Source organism: Salvelinus alpinus, chromosome 11, assembly GCF_045679555.1.
Source record: "Salvelinus alpinus chromosome 11, SLU_Salpinus.1, whole genome shotgun sequence".
Classification (NCBI taxonomy): domain Eukaryota; kingdom Metazoa; phylum Chordata; class Actinopteri; order Salmoniformes; family Salmonidae; genus Salvelinus; species Salvelinus alpinus.
The window spans coordinates 36,915,336-36,932,447 of NC_092096.1; the positions used below are offsets into that span (position 1 = coordinate 36,915,336).

General features: G+C 40.0%; 1 protein-coding gene and 1 long non-coding RNA gene across 5 annotated transcripts in view; one reads left to right on the forward strand and one right to left on the reverse strand.

Annotated features, from left to right (window-relative positions):
• LOC139534105 (uncharacterized) overlaps positions 1–17,112 on the reverse strand; it is a 982,995-nt gene that overhangs the window by 80,495 nt on the left and 885,388 nt on the right. The window lies entirely within an intron of this gene.
• Positions 1–17,112, forward strand: part of LOC139534095 (ankyrin repeat and BTB/POZ domain-containing protein 3-A-like) — a 188,030-nt gene that overhangs the window by 64,609 nt on the left and 106,309 nt on the right. For 3 of the 4 annotated variants that reach the window (XM_071332846.1, XM_071332847.1, XM_071332849.1), the window contains exon 4: positions 10,928–11,080. The exons of the other annotated variant lie outside the window; for it this stretch is intronic. In XM_071332846.1, the coding sequence (XP_071188947.1) occupies positions 10,928–11,080 (153 nt within the window). The remainder of the gene's footprint in view (positions 1–10,927; positions 11,081–17,112) is intronic. 4 annotated transcript variants of the gene reach the window in all.

Genomic DNA, 17,112 nt, shown 5'->3' on the forward strand with positions numbered 1-17,112 from the left:
ACATATATACATGCATGCTTGTTAAATATGGAGCAAAAGTGTGTAGCACTAGCAATGGAAAACAATGTAAATCTCACTTATTTGCTCCTTTGTTGCTCAGTTGGTAAGAACGTGGCACTACCCATAATACACTCTTAGATATAAAGGTGCCTGGAAGAACCGTTTGGGTTGCTACACCGGTGGAACCTTTCCAGTTGAAAAAGGTTCCTTGAGGAAATCTGGTGTAAAGGTTCAAACCTGAACCTTTTTATGATGTGAGGGTTTAAATTTGGAACTCTCTAATAATATATTGTAGCTGTCAGATTGGCGGCGTGGCTATCAGAGTTATTTTTGGTCACCCATCAGCATATTATTTCCTGTTTATCATGGTATGTTTGTACACTGCTAATTAAAATGTTCCTTGAATATTGATGCATTTTGCATATTCTAATATTAATATCATTGATTACATACAAATTGGTAACTATTCCAATATTTCCATAGGTTCTAAAGAAACTCATACACCTCTGTTAACTTCATTAGATCTACAAAGCTGTCGGTTTTTAAGATTTGATGACAACAGAACAAATGAACAGGAATTACATTTTTGCCAACGGGTGGCCCCCCAAAAAGTTATCTTAAAGCCACGCCCGACTAAGCTTCACCTCCACTCCAGGAACCCGTTGCTACATTAAACCATTAAAGGTTCCTCCAAGAACCCGTCAACTAACCAAAGGTTGCAATATGAACCATTGACTACACAGCATATTAGCCAGTATTACCTAGTGTCAGTGTAACATTTCTAGTGTAAAAGTGTAAAAGAATCCCAGTATTGGTGTTAATAACCAGTGTTAAACAAAACCACCCCCATCAGTATCATATTTCCCAGCATGCTCTATTGTAGGTAGATTTTTTTCAAATTGTTTCAAGATCTTTCTTTTTGTTTTTCATTGATTCATTGATCTTATGCTACTCAAATATAAATAACATAACTTTTTCTTAACTAATCCAATCTGTTACTTGGACTTTTTGTACCTATTACTGAAATGGTTTAGGTAGAGTCCTTTATAACGAGTCTCGACAGTCATTTTCAATTCAGGGTGTGGGTGAATACAAATTCCAACTGTTGGATATTGTAACTTTGGCTGAATTCCAATAGAAATTGCACATCACTATGCAAGCCATCATAATAGGACTTGCAGGCCTGAAAACCTTGAGTTTCATGGTAAAACTAGTCCCTCAAAAAGTAATGATGGGTCGTTGGCGAACGAGTCGGCTCTAAGAGCCGGCTCTTGTAGGTGAATGTTGGGAGCCAGCTCGCATATCAGAAGAGCCGAATCTATTAATAAAATTATAATAAAATTAAGTTATGAATAATCAAAAGATTTAAAGAATATAGAATAGAATTAACTAATTCAAAGAATGAAAACATTTAATAATATAGGCCTAAATGCTCAAGCCCACAGATATTCGTTCTGACTCTCTGCTCAGACTAACAGCCTCACCTTTTGTTCCTGTCAATCAGACACACAGTGTCAACCAATGAAACAAAAATGAGTGAGGGAGGGCCGAGCCAACTCATTCAGTCACACACTTAGCAGCCGAGGAGAGAGAGGAAGGAGAGCTGTGAAATGAGTCGGAAGTACAGTAGCATTTGGATGCATTTTAATAATGTCGACAATGTTAGAATATAATTTGCCAAAACAAAATCTCATATAAAGCCGGTTCTACGCACAACCTACACCGGCATATGCGAACTGTGCACCCAACTGTGAAGCTAGCTGTAGCTGTGCTTCGAGAAACTAGCGGGCCTGCTAGTGATAGTGGTGGAGCCAGCACCTCCACACGTGGAGAAGTATCCACTCAGTCAAGTAGGCCAACTCTGCAACCCACAGCAACGCAGTCTTCTATGGACCAGTGTATGCCAAAGTCTACGTCTGTAGCAAAACAAGGCCAATTTGATATTGTATTGGCTAAAATGATTGCAACCGATTTCCAGCCATTTTTGATTGTGGAGGACAGAGGTTTTGGAAATTAAAGCAATAGTCTAAATCCAAATGTACACAATTCCAAGCAGGAAAACCCTTTCAAAATAACTTATTCCACAACTGTACGAGATCACACAGGCTTCAGTGTGGGAAAAGGTCCAAAAAGCTACTGCAGTTTGCCTTACCACTGACTGCTGGACATCAAGGGTAACCAGTTCTTACATGTCGGTTACATGTCACTTCATTGAAGATTTTTCAATGTCTAGCTGTCTTCTGGACTGCTTTGAGTTCAGCGACAGACACACCTCAGAGAAGTTTTGAGAGTGGCCAGAGAATGACAAGTAGATGAAAAAGTGTCTGTTGTGTTAGCGACAATGCAGCTAACATTACCAAAGCCATGAACATTTTAAAATGGGCGCATCATCCATGTCTTGCCCACACAATCAACCTGATTGTAAGAGATGCTCAGAAGGTGATGAAGCCCACTGTGGACAGAATACTTCCACAGGAGCACAGTAGGTGCTGAAAAATTTAAGTCTACACAACGCCAGATGGGGATGCATTATTTTTCAGTGCAATCTACGTTGCTACAGATGCTGGTTCAATACCCGTGTCGGTTGCGACCAGGAGACCCATGAGGTGAGATAAAGCATGTGTTTATTAGGCTACTGTGCAGTCTGACATGTAAACATAACCTACAGTACATACTATGGTAAAGTGCCTAATTCCTTACATAATGGAGAGCAGGCCATGTCCAGACTTTCTCGTTGACCTCAAGTACTCATTAACTCTGTCTTTAATGTTTTTCGGGTTGCATCAGTCATGGACAGAAACCTTTGAGACAATATTAATGATGAACACCCGGAGGTTCACTGGTAAGCCACATTTGCCTCAGGATCCATCCCAGTTGGTATTCTGTGTCCACTCGTGGTATCTCTCTTCAGTTACACATCCTTGTAAGAGCAGAACAGCATAACGGTCTGGACGCCCCTTGCTGTGCCTGGTGAGCATTTGGTCAAATTCTGTTGTCAGAAGAGGAATGGAAATGTCAGGGTGAATCGACCACCTGACGAACCCGCCAGGTTTGTTGACTCTGCCTTTCATAGGTGGAGTTCCAGAGCTCACAGGTGTGCCTGGAATGGATTGTGACTCCATCTCATTCTCTACCTGAATCTCCGCCAATGCCGTGTGACTCTCTGCCAATGACGAGTGACTCTCCGCCAATGACGAGTGACTCTGCCAATACCGCCTGGCTCTGGACCAATGCATCAGCTGTCGCCCGTATCTCTGCCCTCAGATAATGTTTCTCTTTCTGCTCGTCTGCCTTTAATGACTCGATCTCGGTCTTCAAAGTTTGAATCTGATCCATGTGCACCTTCATCAGATAAGCAGAATGATACCGCCCTGAGTCCCCATCGATTACAGTGGCCTATGATAGAAACGGTAGATCAATTAAGAACTAAAAGTGACTATAACTCATAAATGCTGCATACACATTTTAAGAATCTAGCCAAACGAACCACTTTCTTGGCAACCATGCGTTTTTTCCGGTGCGGCCCTTTGTCCACTCATCTCCATGGATGGTTGTCGGCGTGGTTGTATGCTCTGCAAAAACACATTCACATTTTTAGTACACAATTATTTATTTTTATTTAACCTTTATTTAATTATCGATTTTATTATACAGTATACCTACACAATTATTTTTAAGAAAATGCATTGAAACAAAAATACCTTTTAGTTTTTGTGATCCTCTCAGCTCCGGCTGATTTTCAGGTCCTATGGTGTTTTACGGTCCTTACACTGGAACGGGTAGCACCATAGAAAGAAACTGGCTTGATGAAAACAATGTCCTTTTCGTCTGTTCTCCTTGGTCGCAATGTCATTTTTTTTAGATAAACAGCTCATTTTTGAATGGTATCTGTGTTAAGGGAGGAGTTTGGGGCGGGGTGAGGAGTACTGGAAAAGTGGGACTTTCAGCTTAAATATACAGCAGATCGCCGGTTGTCCTCACTTTTATTACGCTGTAACAACATACTGTAGCCTCATTACCAGGATCTCTATTCATTTAAGTGAGCAGATTAGGACTTTCAGGAGGAAAGGAAAATCTAGCACAGCCAATAGATTTTTTTTAATCAATTAGTATATTTGAGTTTAACTACAATATTTGTTCTGTCATTTCTGGTGGATTAACCTGAAATTGCAACCAACTTTCTATGGCTTGTTTAAAACCTGATGAGGACAGGGGGTGCTGTTTTCACTTTGGGGGAAAATCGTACCCAATTTAAACGGCCTCGTACTCTATTCTTGCTCGTACAATATGCATATTATTATTACTATTGGATAGAAAACAATCTCTAGTTTCTAAAACCGTTTGAATTATGTCTGTGGGTGAACCAGAACTCTTTCTGCAGCGAAATCCATGACAGGAACTGCGAAGGTCTGAAAACGAGGCTCTGTTCTCAGATCAGTTTAAAGCTCTGTATGTATCCTATGGGTCGACATGAACTGCACCCGCCTTCCCCTGGATGTCAGTAACCAATGAGAATTGGAATGGAGTTTCTACGTAGATCTCAGACTTTATAAAAGGCCAAGGAACGAAAGGAGCTCTCTTTTCGACGTTCGTCATTGCGCAAAGCAAGACCTCAGGATGGCATTTTGAAACGCTCAGTTATCGGCCTTAGATATATCCGTCTGTAATTTAATTCGATATAGGTGTTAGAAACATCATAACGAAGTTATTTTAAACCGAGTTATATCAGTTTATGCGAGTATATTGCTATTTTCGGAATTTCCTTAGTATTGCGTTTTGAGGATTTGGGCATGTTGTGGCCACATAGCTATTGTTAGCTGCTAATTCCGAAGTTGAAGACGACGTTTTACAACCAAGCAACGATTCTTTTGGACAAAGGACAACTTGCCCAAGATTCTGATGGAAGCTCGTCCAAAAGTAAGAGCTATTTATGATGTTATTCCGTATTTATGTGGTAAAATGTAAACGGATTTGTCCGCCATTATTGCGGCACTAGTCTGGCTGTAACGCACACTGTATGTCTAGTAACGTTAATTTTAAAAATCTAACTCAGCGGTTGCATTAATAACTAATGCATCTTTCATTTGCTGTCCAACCTGTATTTTTTAGTCAAGTTTACGATTATTTATTGATTAGATTAGGTGCCTTTCCAAGATGGCGCCGGCCAGAATGCATGACCTGTTGCCACTGATCACATTGTATAACCACGATTTGTGCTGCTAAATATGCACATTTTCGAACAAAACCTATATGCATTGTGTAATATGATGTTACAGGACTGTCATCTGATGAAGTATATCAAGGTAAGTCAAAATTATATCTTTTGCTGTATTGTTACGATCGCTAACCTGTGCTGCTGGTAAATTGCTTGTGTTTCTGGCTATTGTGCTAAGCTAATATAATGCTATATTGTGTTTTCGCTGTAAAACACTTAAAAAATCTGACATATTGGCTGGATTCACAAGATGTTGGGCTTTCATTTGCTGTACGCTGTGTATTTTTCAGAAATGTTTTAAGATGAGTAATTAGGTATTTGACGTTGGTCTCTGTAATTATTCTGGCAGCTTCGGCACTATTTCAGATTGCAGCTGCAATGTAGAACTGTGATTTATACCTGAAATATGCACATTTTTCTAACAAAACATATGCTATACAATAAATATGTTATCAGACTGTCATCTGATGAAGTTTTTTCTTGGTTAGTGGCTATTTATATCTTTATTTGGTCGAATTAGTGATGGCTACCTATGCAGAATAAAAAAAAAATAAAAAAAAATGTGTCTTTTGCTATGGTGGTTAGCTAATAGAAATACATATTTTGTCTTCCCTGTAAAACATTTTAAAAAATCGGAAATGATGGCTGGATTCACAAGATCTGTATCTTTCATTTGGTGTATTGGACTTGTTAATGTGTGAAAGTTAAAAAATATTTTTTAGAAATATTTGAATTTCGCGCTCTGCCTTTTCAGTGGAATGTGGGAGGAGTTCCGCTAGCGGAACGCCGGGGCTAGAAAGGTTAAAAAATAATTATATTTTGGAGACTTTGTTTTCAAATAACCTAAAGTCAGCGAGAAAAAGGCCATTCTTGAACATGGTGTGAAACATACTTACTAATTTGTAAATAGGCCAGTTTAGTATTTAGAATTATTTCTTTCTGTTTTTAGAGGGAGAGAAACCAAAAGCCATCGCTTCATGGCTCTCCCGGTCGCAGCCGACACTGGTATCGAACCAGCGTCTGTGTGCAACGCAGTTTGCACTGTGATGCAGTATCTTAGACCGCTACGCCACTCGGGAGGACCCATCTGCAAAGTTTAATGCTGATCAATTGCCTTGCACAAAGTATCAAATTGCAGAGGTGTTGGCCATAGTCTATAAGCAAAACATTTCTTTATTGAAAGAATGTTTGTACATATTTATTTAAATCCAAAGACATGAATGAGTGAGTCACTTAGCTTTATGTAGGTGCCAAGGCTATATGACTGCACCATCAACTTTGTTATTTAGCAGACATCACTTGCTTATATTCAGTCAACACAGACATCTTAAGAATATCAGGGAAAATTATTTAATATTTAATTAATACTGACCAGTAGAAACAAAACAAATAAGCATTTTTCAGGGTGTGCGCATTCAGGAATAGCAATTCTAACACTATTGTTCTAAATCCAATCACCTTCTTCATCCTCAACATTCATTGTGGTGGCAGGTAGCCTTGTGGTTAGAGCGTTGGACTAGTAACCGAAAGGTTGCAAGATTGAATCCCCGAGCTGACAAGGTAAAGATCTTGTTAACCTCACTAGGGTATGTGGGACGGTAGCGTCCCACCTCGTCAACAGCCAGTGAAACTACAGGGCGCCAAATTGAAAACAACAGAAATCCCATAATTTAAATTCCTCAAACATACAAGTATATTACACCATTTTAAAGATACACTTGTTGTAAATCCAGCCAAAGTGTCCGATTTCAAAAAGGTTTTACGACAAAAGCACATCAAACGATTATGTTAGGTTAGAGCCAAGTCACAGAAAAAGACAGCCATTTTTCCAGCCAAAGAGAGGAGTAACAAAAAGCAGAAATAGAGATAAAATTAATCGCTAACCTTTGATGATCTTCATCAGCTGACACTCATAGGACTTCATGTTACACAAGACATGTATGTTTTGTTCGGTAAAGTTCATATTTATATCCAAAAATCTGAGTTTAGGCGGGACGCTACTGTCTCACTTGGCAAAAAGCCAGAGAAAATGCAGAGCGCCATATTCAAATGAATTACTATAAAAATTACTATAAAAATCAAACTTTCATTAAATCACACAAGCAAGATACCAAATTAAAGCTACACTGGTTGTGAATCCAGCCAACGTGTCAGAATTCAAATAGGCTTTTCGGCGAAAGCAAACGATGCTATTTTCTGAGTATAGCACCATTGTAAACAAAGAGAGAGAAGCATATTTCAACCCTGCAGGCGCGACACAAAACACAGAAATAAAAATATAATTCATGCCTTACCTTTGACGAGCTTCTGTTGTTGGCACTCCAATATGTCCCATAAACATCACAAATGGTCCTTTTGTTCGATTAATTCAGTCGATATATATCCAAAATGTCAATTTATTTGGCACGTTTGATCCAGAAAAACGCCGGTTCCAAATTGTGAAACGTGACTACAAAATATCTCAAAGGTTACCTGTAAACTTTGGCAAAAAAATTTCAAACTACTTTTGTACTACAACTTTAGGTATTTTTTAACATAAATAATCGATAAAATTGAAGACGGGATGATCTGTGTTCAATACAGGATTAAAACCAACTGTAGCTAGCTTTCTGGCCACACGCTTCTAACAAACAGGACACTTCAAGTGACCCTCCTTCAAGACGGCCGTACTTCTTCGTTACACAAAGTAATAACCTCAACCAATTTCTAAAGACTGTTGACATCCAGTGGAAGTGGTAGGAACTGCAAGAAGGTCCCTTGGAAATCTGGTTTCCCAATGAAAAATCATTGAAAAGAGAGTGACATCAAAAAAAAAAGATCTGAATGGTTTGTCCTCTGGGTTTCGCATGCTAAATAAGTTATGTTATCTTCTTATGGCTGCAGTCCCGTTAACGGGATCGATATGACAACAGCCAGTCGAAGTGCAGGGTGCCAAATTCAAAACTATAGAAATCTCATAATTAATATTCATCAGACATAGATGGTTCTTATACCATTTTAAAGGTAATCTTGTCGTTAATCTCACCAAAGTGTCCGATTTCAAATATGCTTTTCAGCGAAAGCACTACAAACGATTATGTTAGGTCACACCAAACCACAATAAGCACAGCCATTTTTCCAGCGAAAGATAGCAGTCACAAAAAGCAGAAATATAGCTACAATTAATCACTAACCTTTGATGATCTTCATCAGATGACACTCACAGGACTTCATGTTACACAATACATGCATGTTTTGTTTGATAAAGTTCATATTAATAAAACAAATCTGAGTTTACATTGGCGCGTTACATTCACTAGTTCCAAAAACATCCAGTAATAGTGCATAGCCACATCGTTTCAACAGAAATACTCATCATAAATGTAAATGATAATACAAGTTATACACATGGAATTATAGATGTACCTCTCCTTAATGCAACCGCTGTGTCAGATTTCAAAAAAACTTTACGGAAAAAGCAAACCATGCAATAATCTGAGACGGAGCTCAGAACAAGAGTCAAATTAGCCGCCATGTTGGAGTCAACAGAAACCAGAAATTACATGATAAATATTCCCTTACCTTTTATGATCTTCATCAGAATGCACTCCCAGGAATCCCAGGTCCACAATAAATGCTTGATTTGTTCGATAATGTCCGTTATTTATGTCCAATTAGCTACTTTGGTTAGCGCGTTTGGTAAACAATTCCAAAGTGACAAAGCGCATTCACTAAAACGTGACGAAATGTCCAAAAGTTCCGTAACAGTCAGTAGAAACATGTCAAACAATGTATTGAATCAATCTTTAGAATGTTGTTAACATACATCTTGAATAACGTTCCAACCGAAGAATTACATTGACTTCAGATGAGCGATGGAACGGAGTTGCCTCTCACGTGAATGCGCATGGTCAAAGCATGGTCGCCTCATGGCAGTGGTGACTCATTCCTGTCTTCTTCGGCCCCCCTTCACAGTAGAGTCATCAGACAAAGTTCTATTGACTGTTGACATCTAGTGGAAGCCGTAGGAAGTGAAAACTCATCCATATCTCGCTGTAATTTCAATGGGAGCTTGGTTGAAAATGTACCAGCCTCAGAAAAATCCAAACAGGAAGTGGAACTTCTCAGGTTATTGCCTGCCATATGAGTTCTGTTATACTCACAGACATAATTCAAACAATTTTAGAAACTTCATAGTGTTTCCTATCCAATACTAATTATAATATGCATATATTAGCAACTATGACTGAGGAACAGGCCATTTACTCTGGGCACCTCTGTGCACCTTTCATCCAAGCTACTCAATACTGCCCCTGCAGCCATACTAATTTTAATCAGCAAACGTAATGAGAAGACCTATGACATGAAAAGCAAGCTAATCTCCCAATTTAAAATTATCGTCCCTTTGGCGATCATTATATAATTTGATATTTTCCTCTCAGATGGCGATTGGGAAGATTTCATCAGCATCCTTTTCTCAGAGGACAAAATAGAGGATCACATATTGGAACTGAGGAGAGAGAGAGAGAGAGAGAGAGAGAGAGAGAGAGAGAGAGAGAGAGAGAGAGAGAGAGAGAGAGAGAGAGAGAGAGAGAGAGAGAGAGAGAGAGAGAGAGAGAGAGAGAGAGAGAGAGAGAGAGAGAGAGAGAGAGAGAGAGAGAGAGAGAGAGAGAGAGAGAGAGAGAGAGTTGAAGCAACAGGCAACATATGAGTGTATTTGACAGAAATACGGCTCAGAAATTGTGAAATATGAACATGTAAAACAGGGGAGGTTCCTTGGCAGATTGTGATTGAAGTAACCTTTAACAGCATAGAGGAGCCATTTCTGTACCAACTTATCTCTGGATTAATGTGTCTGCGGAAATGGCATATTCAGTCAAATCTTGAATAATTGGAGTCTGTGTAAACCTTGTGACTGATCTTGATAGAGTAACTGATTTGATTTGTGATCAAAGTGATCAAATGATAATGGTACTCTGAGCATATATTATGATCAAGACAGTATACATCATGATTTAACAGGTTAAACTTTTGTCAGCATGGTTTTGCAATGCCAATGCAGGGTGCACAAGCCAAAGTAAATCTCAGTTGTCCATGCTGAACAGTAACAATGTGGTTATGAACAGCCTAGTGAGTAGTCTCGGAAATCCCAGACCTAGGGCAACAACACTAGGTCTGGGGTGGGTTTCCTTGGCAACTTCGAAGCAGGAAAAAAAAATCTTCCTGGGAGGGTGCTCTTCACACAGGCAATTCTCCCAATAAATTACAAGTTTGGGTAGGAAGGGCTTAAAATGTCGGCAGGAATTGCCTGTGTGAAGAGCACCCTCCCAGGAAGATTGTATTTATTTAAAATAACAGAGGCGGACCCAATGACAGACGTAGACCCGATGCGGACGCAAATAGCTAGGCTATTTATAGCCACAGCCAGACAGTGGTAGAATGTTAGCTGTCATGGTGCAAACAAAGTACTCACTTGCGAAATAGATACTCATTGAAAATATCCATCTGGCTAATTTCCAATTTTGTGTCTGGTGGGGATGTTTATCCCATGGCACAAACGGATAAGGCTCTGGGCGGACTTCCTACGTGTCCATTTCTGACCTGTTTCCTACTTTACCAAATGGATGTTTGTATCTGTGCAGACGTGTATGCTGGAACATTATTAATGTGGGAGACAACCAGTCTGCCAAGGGAGACTACCTAGTGAGAGCTAATGGTGTCCCCCCCTTTCAGGCCCTTCCTTTTACTGCCCCCGCTGATGGAGTGGATTCGGGTGGCGGTGGCACACACAGAACACAGGCGCAGCTTCTATGTGGACAGCGACGACGTGAGACAAGCTGCCAGGTTGCTCCTGCCAGGGGTGGACTGTGAGCCACGACAGCTAAAGTAAGACACGACATGGATGAACATACACAAGTACACACACATAAAAATATCTCTCAGACAGGCACACACAATTACTGAACACAGGATTGTGCATTTATTCAGACATACAGTGGCAAGAAAAAGTATGTGAACCCTTTGGAATTCTGGTTTTCTGTATAAATTGGTCATACAATTTTATCTGATCTTCATCTAAGTCATAACAGACAAACACAGTCTTCTTAAGCAGACTGTGTTCGACTATTGTTGTGACTTAGATGAAGATCAAATGTTATGACCAATTTATGCAGAAGTCCAGGTAATTCGAAAGGGTCCACAAACTTTTTCTTGCCACTGTACACTGAATGTTTCTTAAACGTGTAGCCCATGCACATTTTTACCCACACTGACACATAATGAAGACATATCAAGACCTTGAAAAGGGGCAATCCGGGATAAAAAAAAAATAACAGTGATCTCCACGCCACTTGTTTTGTGAAACAGCTGAGGGATGGAGCTGAAGGAATGGATCCAGTTTCAAATTCATAGATAGATCTATGGATGCAAGGACTGACCACCCATGAGATCAACATGATAGTTACCCAAGCTCATAGTTAGGCTTCTGATGGTGTCAGACAATTGAGCTAAGCTCATGAGGCATTTATATGTTATTCTTCAAGAATCAATGGCTATATATAGACACCTCAAATTGGCACCCAAAAAAGAGGATCAAATAAAGAAATACAAATACCGAGTTATTTTGTATGCAAAACAAATGGGAGAATTGTATAATTTTATACTAGTACAAGAGATTTTTGTTTAACATGTCATTTTTGGGGGATTGGCCCGCCTAAGAATCTGCATCAACATTCTACTTTATGCATATGCAGAAAATAACTTCATACCTACTATAAAATATGGTGGTGGATCTTTGATGTTATGGGACTGTTTTGCTTCCACTGGTCCTGGGGCTCTTGTTAAGGTCGACAGCATCATGAACCCCAAGTATCAGGACATGTTTGCCAAAAACCTGGTTGCTTCTGGCCACAAATGGATCTTCCAGAAAGACAATGACCCCAAGCACACAATAAAATCCGCAAAGAAATTGTTAATTGACAACAAAAATCAACATTTTGCAATGGCCGTATTCATCACAAAACCACTTAATTTTGACAATTATTTTAATGATTACTTAATTGGCAAAGTGGGCAACTTAGACAGGAAATGCAAACAATGAACAGTGAGCCAAGCAAATAATGAAAGAAAAGCATAGTAGGTTTGAATTTTGGAAAGTTAGTGTGGGAGAGGTGGAAAAAGTATTGTTATCGATCAATAATCACAAACCTCCTGGCATTGATAACTTAGATGGAAAGCTACTGAGGATGGTAACTGACTTTAAAGCCAATCCTATCAGTCATATATTTAATCTGAGGCTAGAGGAAAGTCTTTGTCCTCAGGCCTGGAGGGAAGCCAATGTCATTCCACTACCCAAGAATGGTAAAGTGGCCTTTACTGATTCTAACAGCAGACCTATCAGCTTGCTGCCAGCTCTTAGCAAATTGTTGGAAAAAAACTGGGTTTGACCAATTACAATGCTACAGTATTTATCTGTAAACAAATGAACCACACAGACTTTCAGCATGCTTACAGAGAAGGACACTGACCAAATGACTGATGATTGGTTGAAAGAAACCGATAAAGAAGATTGTGGCAGCTGTACTTTTAGATTTCAGTGCAGCCTTTGATATTATTGACCATAACCATTTGAGAAAAACATGTGTTATGGCTTTTCAATCTCAGCTCTAAATCCACAATATGGCAATCTAATAGAACTCAGAGGACTTTCTTTATTGGAAGCTTCTCTAATGTCAAACATGTTAAGTGTTTTTTTACCAATTAACAAAGCATGTGTGTCCATGTATGCTGATGATTCAGCAACCACAGCTAATGAAGTCACTGAAACCCTTAACAAAGAGTTGGTCTGTTTTGGAATGGGTGGCCAGTAATAAACTGTCCCTGAACATGTTTAAAACTAAGAGCATTGTATTTGGTACAAATCATTCCCTGAGTACTAGACCTCAACTGAATCTGGTAATGAATGGTGTGGCTGTTGAACAAGTTGAGGAGATTAAAACTTCTTGTCAATAGGGGGGGCCATTTCGACTTTGTAAAAATTTTGTGCCCAAATTAAACTGCCTCGTACTCAATTCTTGCTCGTACAATATGCATATTATTATTACTATTGGATAGAAAACACTCTCTAGTTTCTAAAACCGTTTGAATTATATCTGTGAGTAAAACAGAACTCGAGTTGGAGCAATCTTCCTGTCAGGAAGTGAGAAATCTGAAATTGGGAACTCTGTTCCTGGGTCAGTTAAATAATTTGCAATTATTCTATTGGTCGACAAGCACTGCATACGATTTCCCCTAGATGTCAGCAAGCGTTGAGAATTGAAATGGTGTTGCTAGGTAGATCTGAGGCAGTATAAATGGATTTGGCACGAGGGGTGCACCCTTTTCAACGTTCGTCATGGAGCAAAGGAGGACCTCAGGATGGCATTCTGAAAAGCTCACGTTATCGGCGTTAGATATATCCGGCTCTGATTTTATTCGATATAGGTGTTAGAAACATCATAACGTAGTTATTTTAAACCGAGTTATATCAGTTTATATGAGTATATTGCGATTTTCGGAATTTACTTTGTCCTGCGTTTTGAAGAGTTGGGCATGTCTGGGCCACATAGCTAATGTTTGCTGCTAATTACACGGTTGAAGACGACATTCTACAGCCGAGCAACGATTATCATGGACAAAGGACACCTTGCCCAAGATTCTGATGGAAGCTCAACAAATAGTAAGAAGTCTTTATGCTGTTAATTCGTATTTATGTTGAAAAATGTTAAACAATAATTCCGCCATTAATTTCGGCACGGTCTCGCTGTAACGCACGCTGTATGTCGTAGTAACGTTAATTTAAAAAATCTAACACAGCGGTTGCATTAAGAACTAATGTATCTTTCATTTGCTGTCCAACCTGTATTTTTTAGTCAAGTTTATGATTAGTTATTGATTAGATTAGGTGCTTCTCCAAGATGGCGCCGGACAGATTGCTTGAAGTTTGGCTACTAATCACATTGTATAACCACGATTTGTGCCGCTACATATGCACATTTTCGAACAAACCCTATATGCATTGTGTAATATGATGTTACAGGACTGTCATCTGATGAAGGTTAGTCAAAAATTATATATCTTTTGCTGGTTTGTTACGATCGCTAACCTTTGCTGCTGGTAAATGGCTTTTGTTTCTGGCTATTGTGGTCAGCTAATATAATGCTATATTGTGTTTTCGCTGTAAAACACTTAAAAAATTGGAAATATTGGCTGGATTCACAAGATTTTTGTCTTTCATTTGCTGTACACCATATATTTTTCAGAAATGTTTTATGATGAGTATTTAGGTATTTGACGTTGGTCTCTAATTATTCTGGCTGCTTCTGCGCTATTTCAGATTGCAGCTGCAATGTAGAACTGTGATTTATACCTGAAATATGCACATTTTTCTAACAAAACATATCCTATACAATAAATCTGTTATCAGACTGTCATCTGATGAAGTTGTTTCTTGGTTAGTGACTATCTATATCTTTATTTGGTCGAATTTGTGATAGCTACCTATGCAGGAAAAAAATGGTGGAAAAAAAAGGTTGTGTCTTTTGCTATGGTGGTTAGCTAATAGAAATACATATTGTGTCTTCCCTGTAAAACATTTTAAAAATCAGAAATGATGGCTGGATTCACAAGATGTGTATCTTTCATTTGGTGTCTTGGACTTGTGATTTCATGAACATTTTATTATATGATATCCCTGTGGCTTTAGGCTAGGCTATGCTAGTCAGCTTTTTTGATGGGGGGGATCCCGGATCCGGGTTTGTGACTCGTTAGAGGTTAATTTGCTTGGTGTTTCCTTAGATTGCAAACTGTCATGGTCAAAACATACAGAGTCAATGGTTGTAGAAAGGGGAAGAGGTCGGTCCGTAATAAGGAGATGCGCTGCTTTTTTGACACCAGACTCCACAAAGCAAGTTCTGCAGGCTCTAGTTGTATCTTGATTATTGTCCAGTCATAATGGTCAAGTGCTCTAAAGAAAGACCTAGCTAAGGTGCAGCGGGCCCAGAACAGAGCTGCACGTCTTGCTCTTCACTGTATTCAGGGGCTAATATTAATGCAATGCATGCCAGTCACTCTTGGCTGAGAGTTGATTAAAGACTGACTGTGTCACTTGTTTTCATAAGAAATATTAATGTGTTGGAAATTCCTAATTGTTACATGGTCAACTTACACACAGCACTGACACCCACACGTATACCACCAGACATGGCACAAGGGGTCTTTTCACAGTCCCCAGGTCCAGAACAAATTCAAGGAAACATACAGTATTATACAGAGCCATGAGTGCATAGAACTTCCTTCCATCTCATATAGCGCAAGCAAACCTGGTTTAAAAAAGCAAAAAAAGCAATACCTCACGGCACAACGCCTCTCCCCCATTTGTTGAGTGTATGTACTGACATGTACAGTATATCACAAAAGTGAGTACACCCCTCACATTTTTGTAAATATTTGAGTATATCTTTTCATGTGACAACACTGAAGAAATGACACTTTGCTACAATGTAAAGTAGTGAGTGTACAGCTTGTATAACAGTGTACATTTGCTGTCCCCTCAAAATAACTCAACACACATTCATTAATGTCTAAACCGCTGGCAACAAAAGTGAGTACACCCCTAAGTGAAAATGTCCAAATTGGGCCCAAAGTGTCAATATTTTGTGTGGCCACCATCATTTTCCAGCACTGCCTTAACCCTCTTGGGCATGGAGTTCACCAGAGCTTCACAGGTTGCCACTGGAGTCCTCTTCCACTCCTCCATGACGACATCACGGAGCTGGTGGATGTTAGAGACCTTGCACTCCTCCACCTTTCGTTTGAGGATGCCCCACAGATGCTCAATAGGGTAGCATGCTTGGCCAGTCCATCACCTTTACCCTCAGCTTCTTTAGCAAGGCAGTGGTCGTCTTGGAGGTGTGTTTGGGGTCGTTATCATGTTGGAATATGCGGCCCAGTCTCCGAAGGGAGGGGATCATGCTCTGCTTCAGTATGTCACAGTACATGTTGGCATTCATAGTTCCCTCAATGAACTGTAGTTCCCCAGTGCCGGCAGCACTCATGCAGCGCCAGACCATGACACTCCCACCACCATGCTTGACTGTAGGCAAGACACACTTGTCTTTGTACTCCTCACCTGGTTCCCGCCACACACGCTTGACACCATCTGAACCAAATAAGTTTATCTTGGTCTCATCAGACCACAGGACATGGTTCCAGTAATCCATGTCCTTAGTCTGCTTGTCTTCAGCAAACTGTTTGCGGGCTTTCTTGTGCATCATCTTTAGAAGAGGCTTCCTTCTGGGATGACAGCCATGCAGACCAATTTGATGCAGTGTACGGCGTATGGTCTGAGCACTGACAGGCTGACCCCCCACCCCTTCAACCTCTGCAGCAATGCTGGCAGCACTCATACGTCTATTTCCCAAAGACAACCTCTGGATATGACGCTGAGCACGTGCACTCAACTTCTTTGGTCGACCATGGCGAGGCCTGTTCTGAGTGGAACCTGTCCAGTTAAACCGCTGTATGGTCTTGGCCACCGTGCTGCAGCTCAGTTTCAGGGTCTTGGCAATCTTCTTATAGCCCAGGCCATCTTTATGTAGAGCAACAATTCTTTTTTTCAGATCCTCAGAGAGTTCTTTGCCATGAGGTGCCATGTTGAACTTCCAGTGACCAGTCAGTATGAGGGAGTGTGAGAGCGATGAAACCAAATTTAACACACCTGCTCCCCATTCACACCTGAGACCTTGTAACACTAACGAGTCACATGACACCGGGGAGGGAAAATGGCTAATTGGGCCCAATTTGGACATTTTCACTTAGGGGTGTACTCACTTTTTTTTGCCAGCGGTTTAGAGATCAATGGCTGTATGTTGAGTTATTTT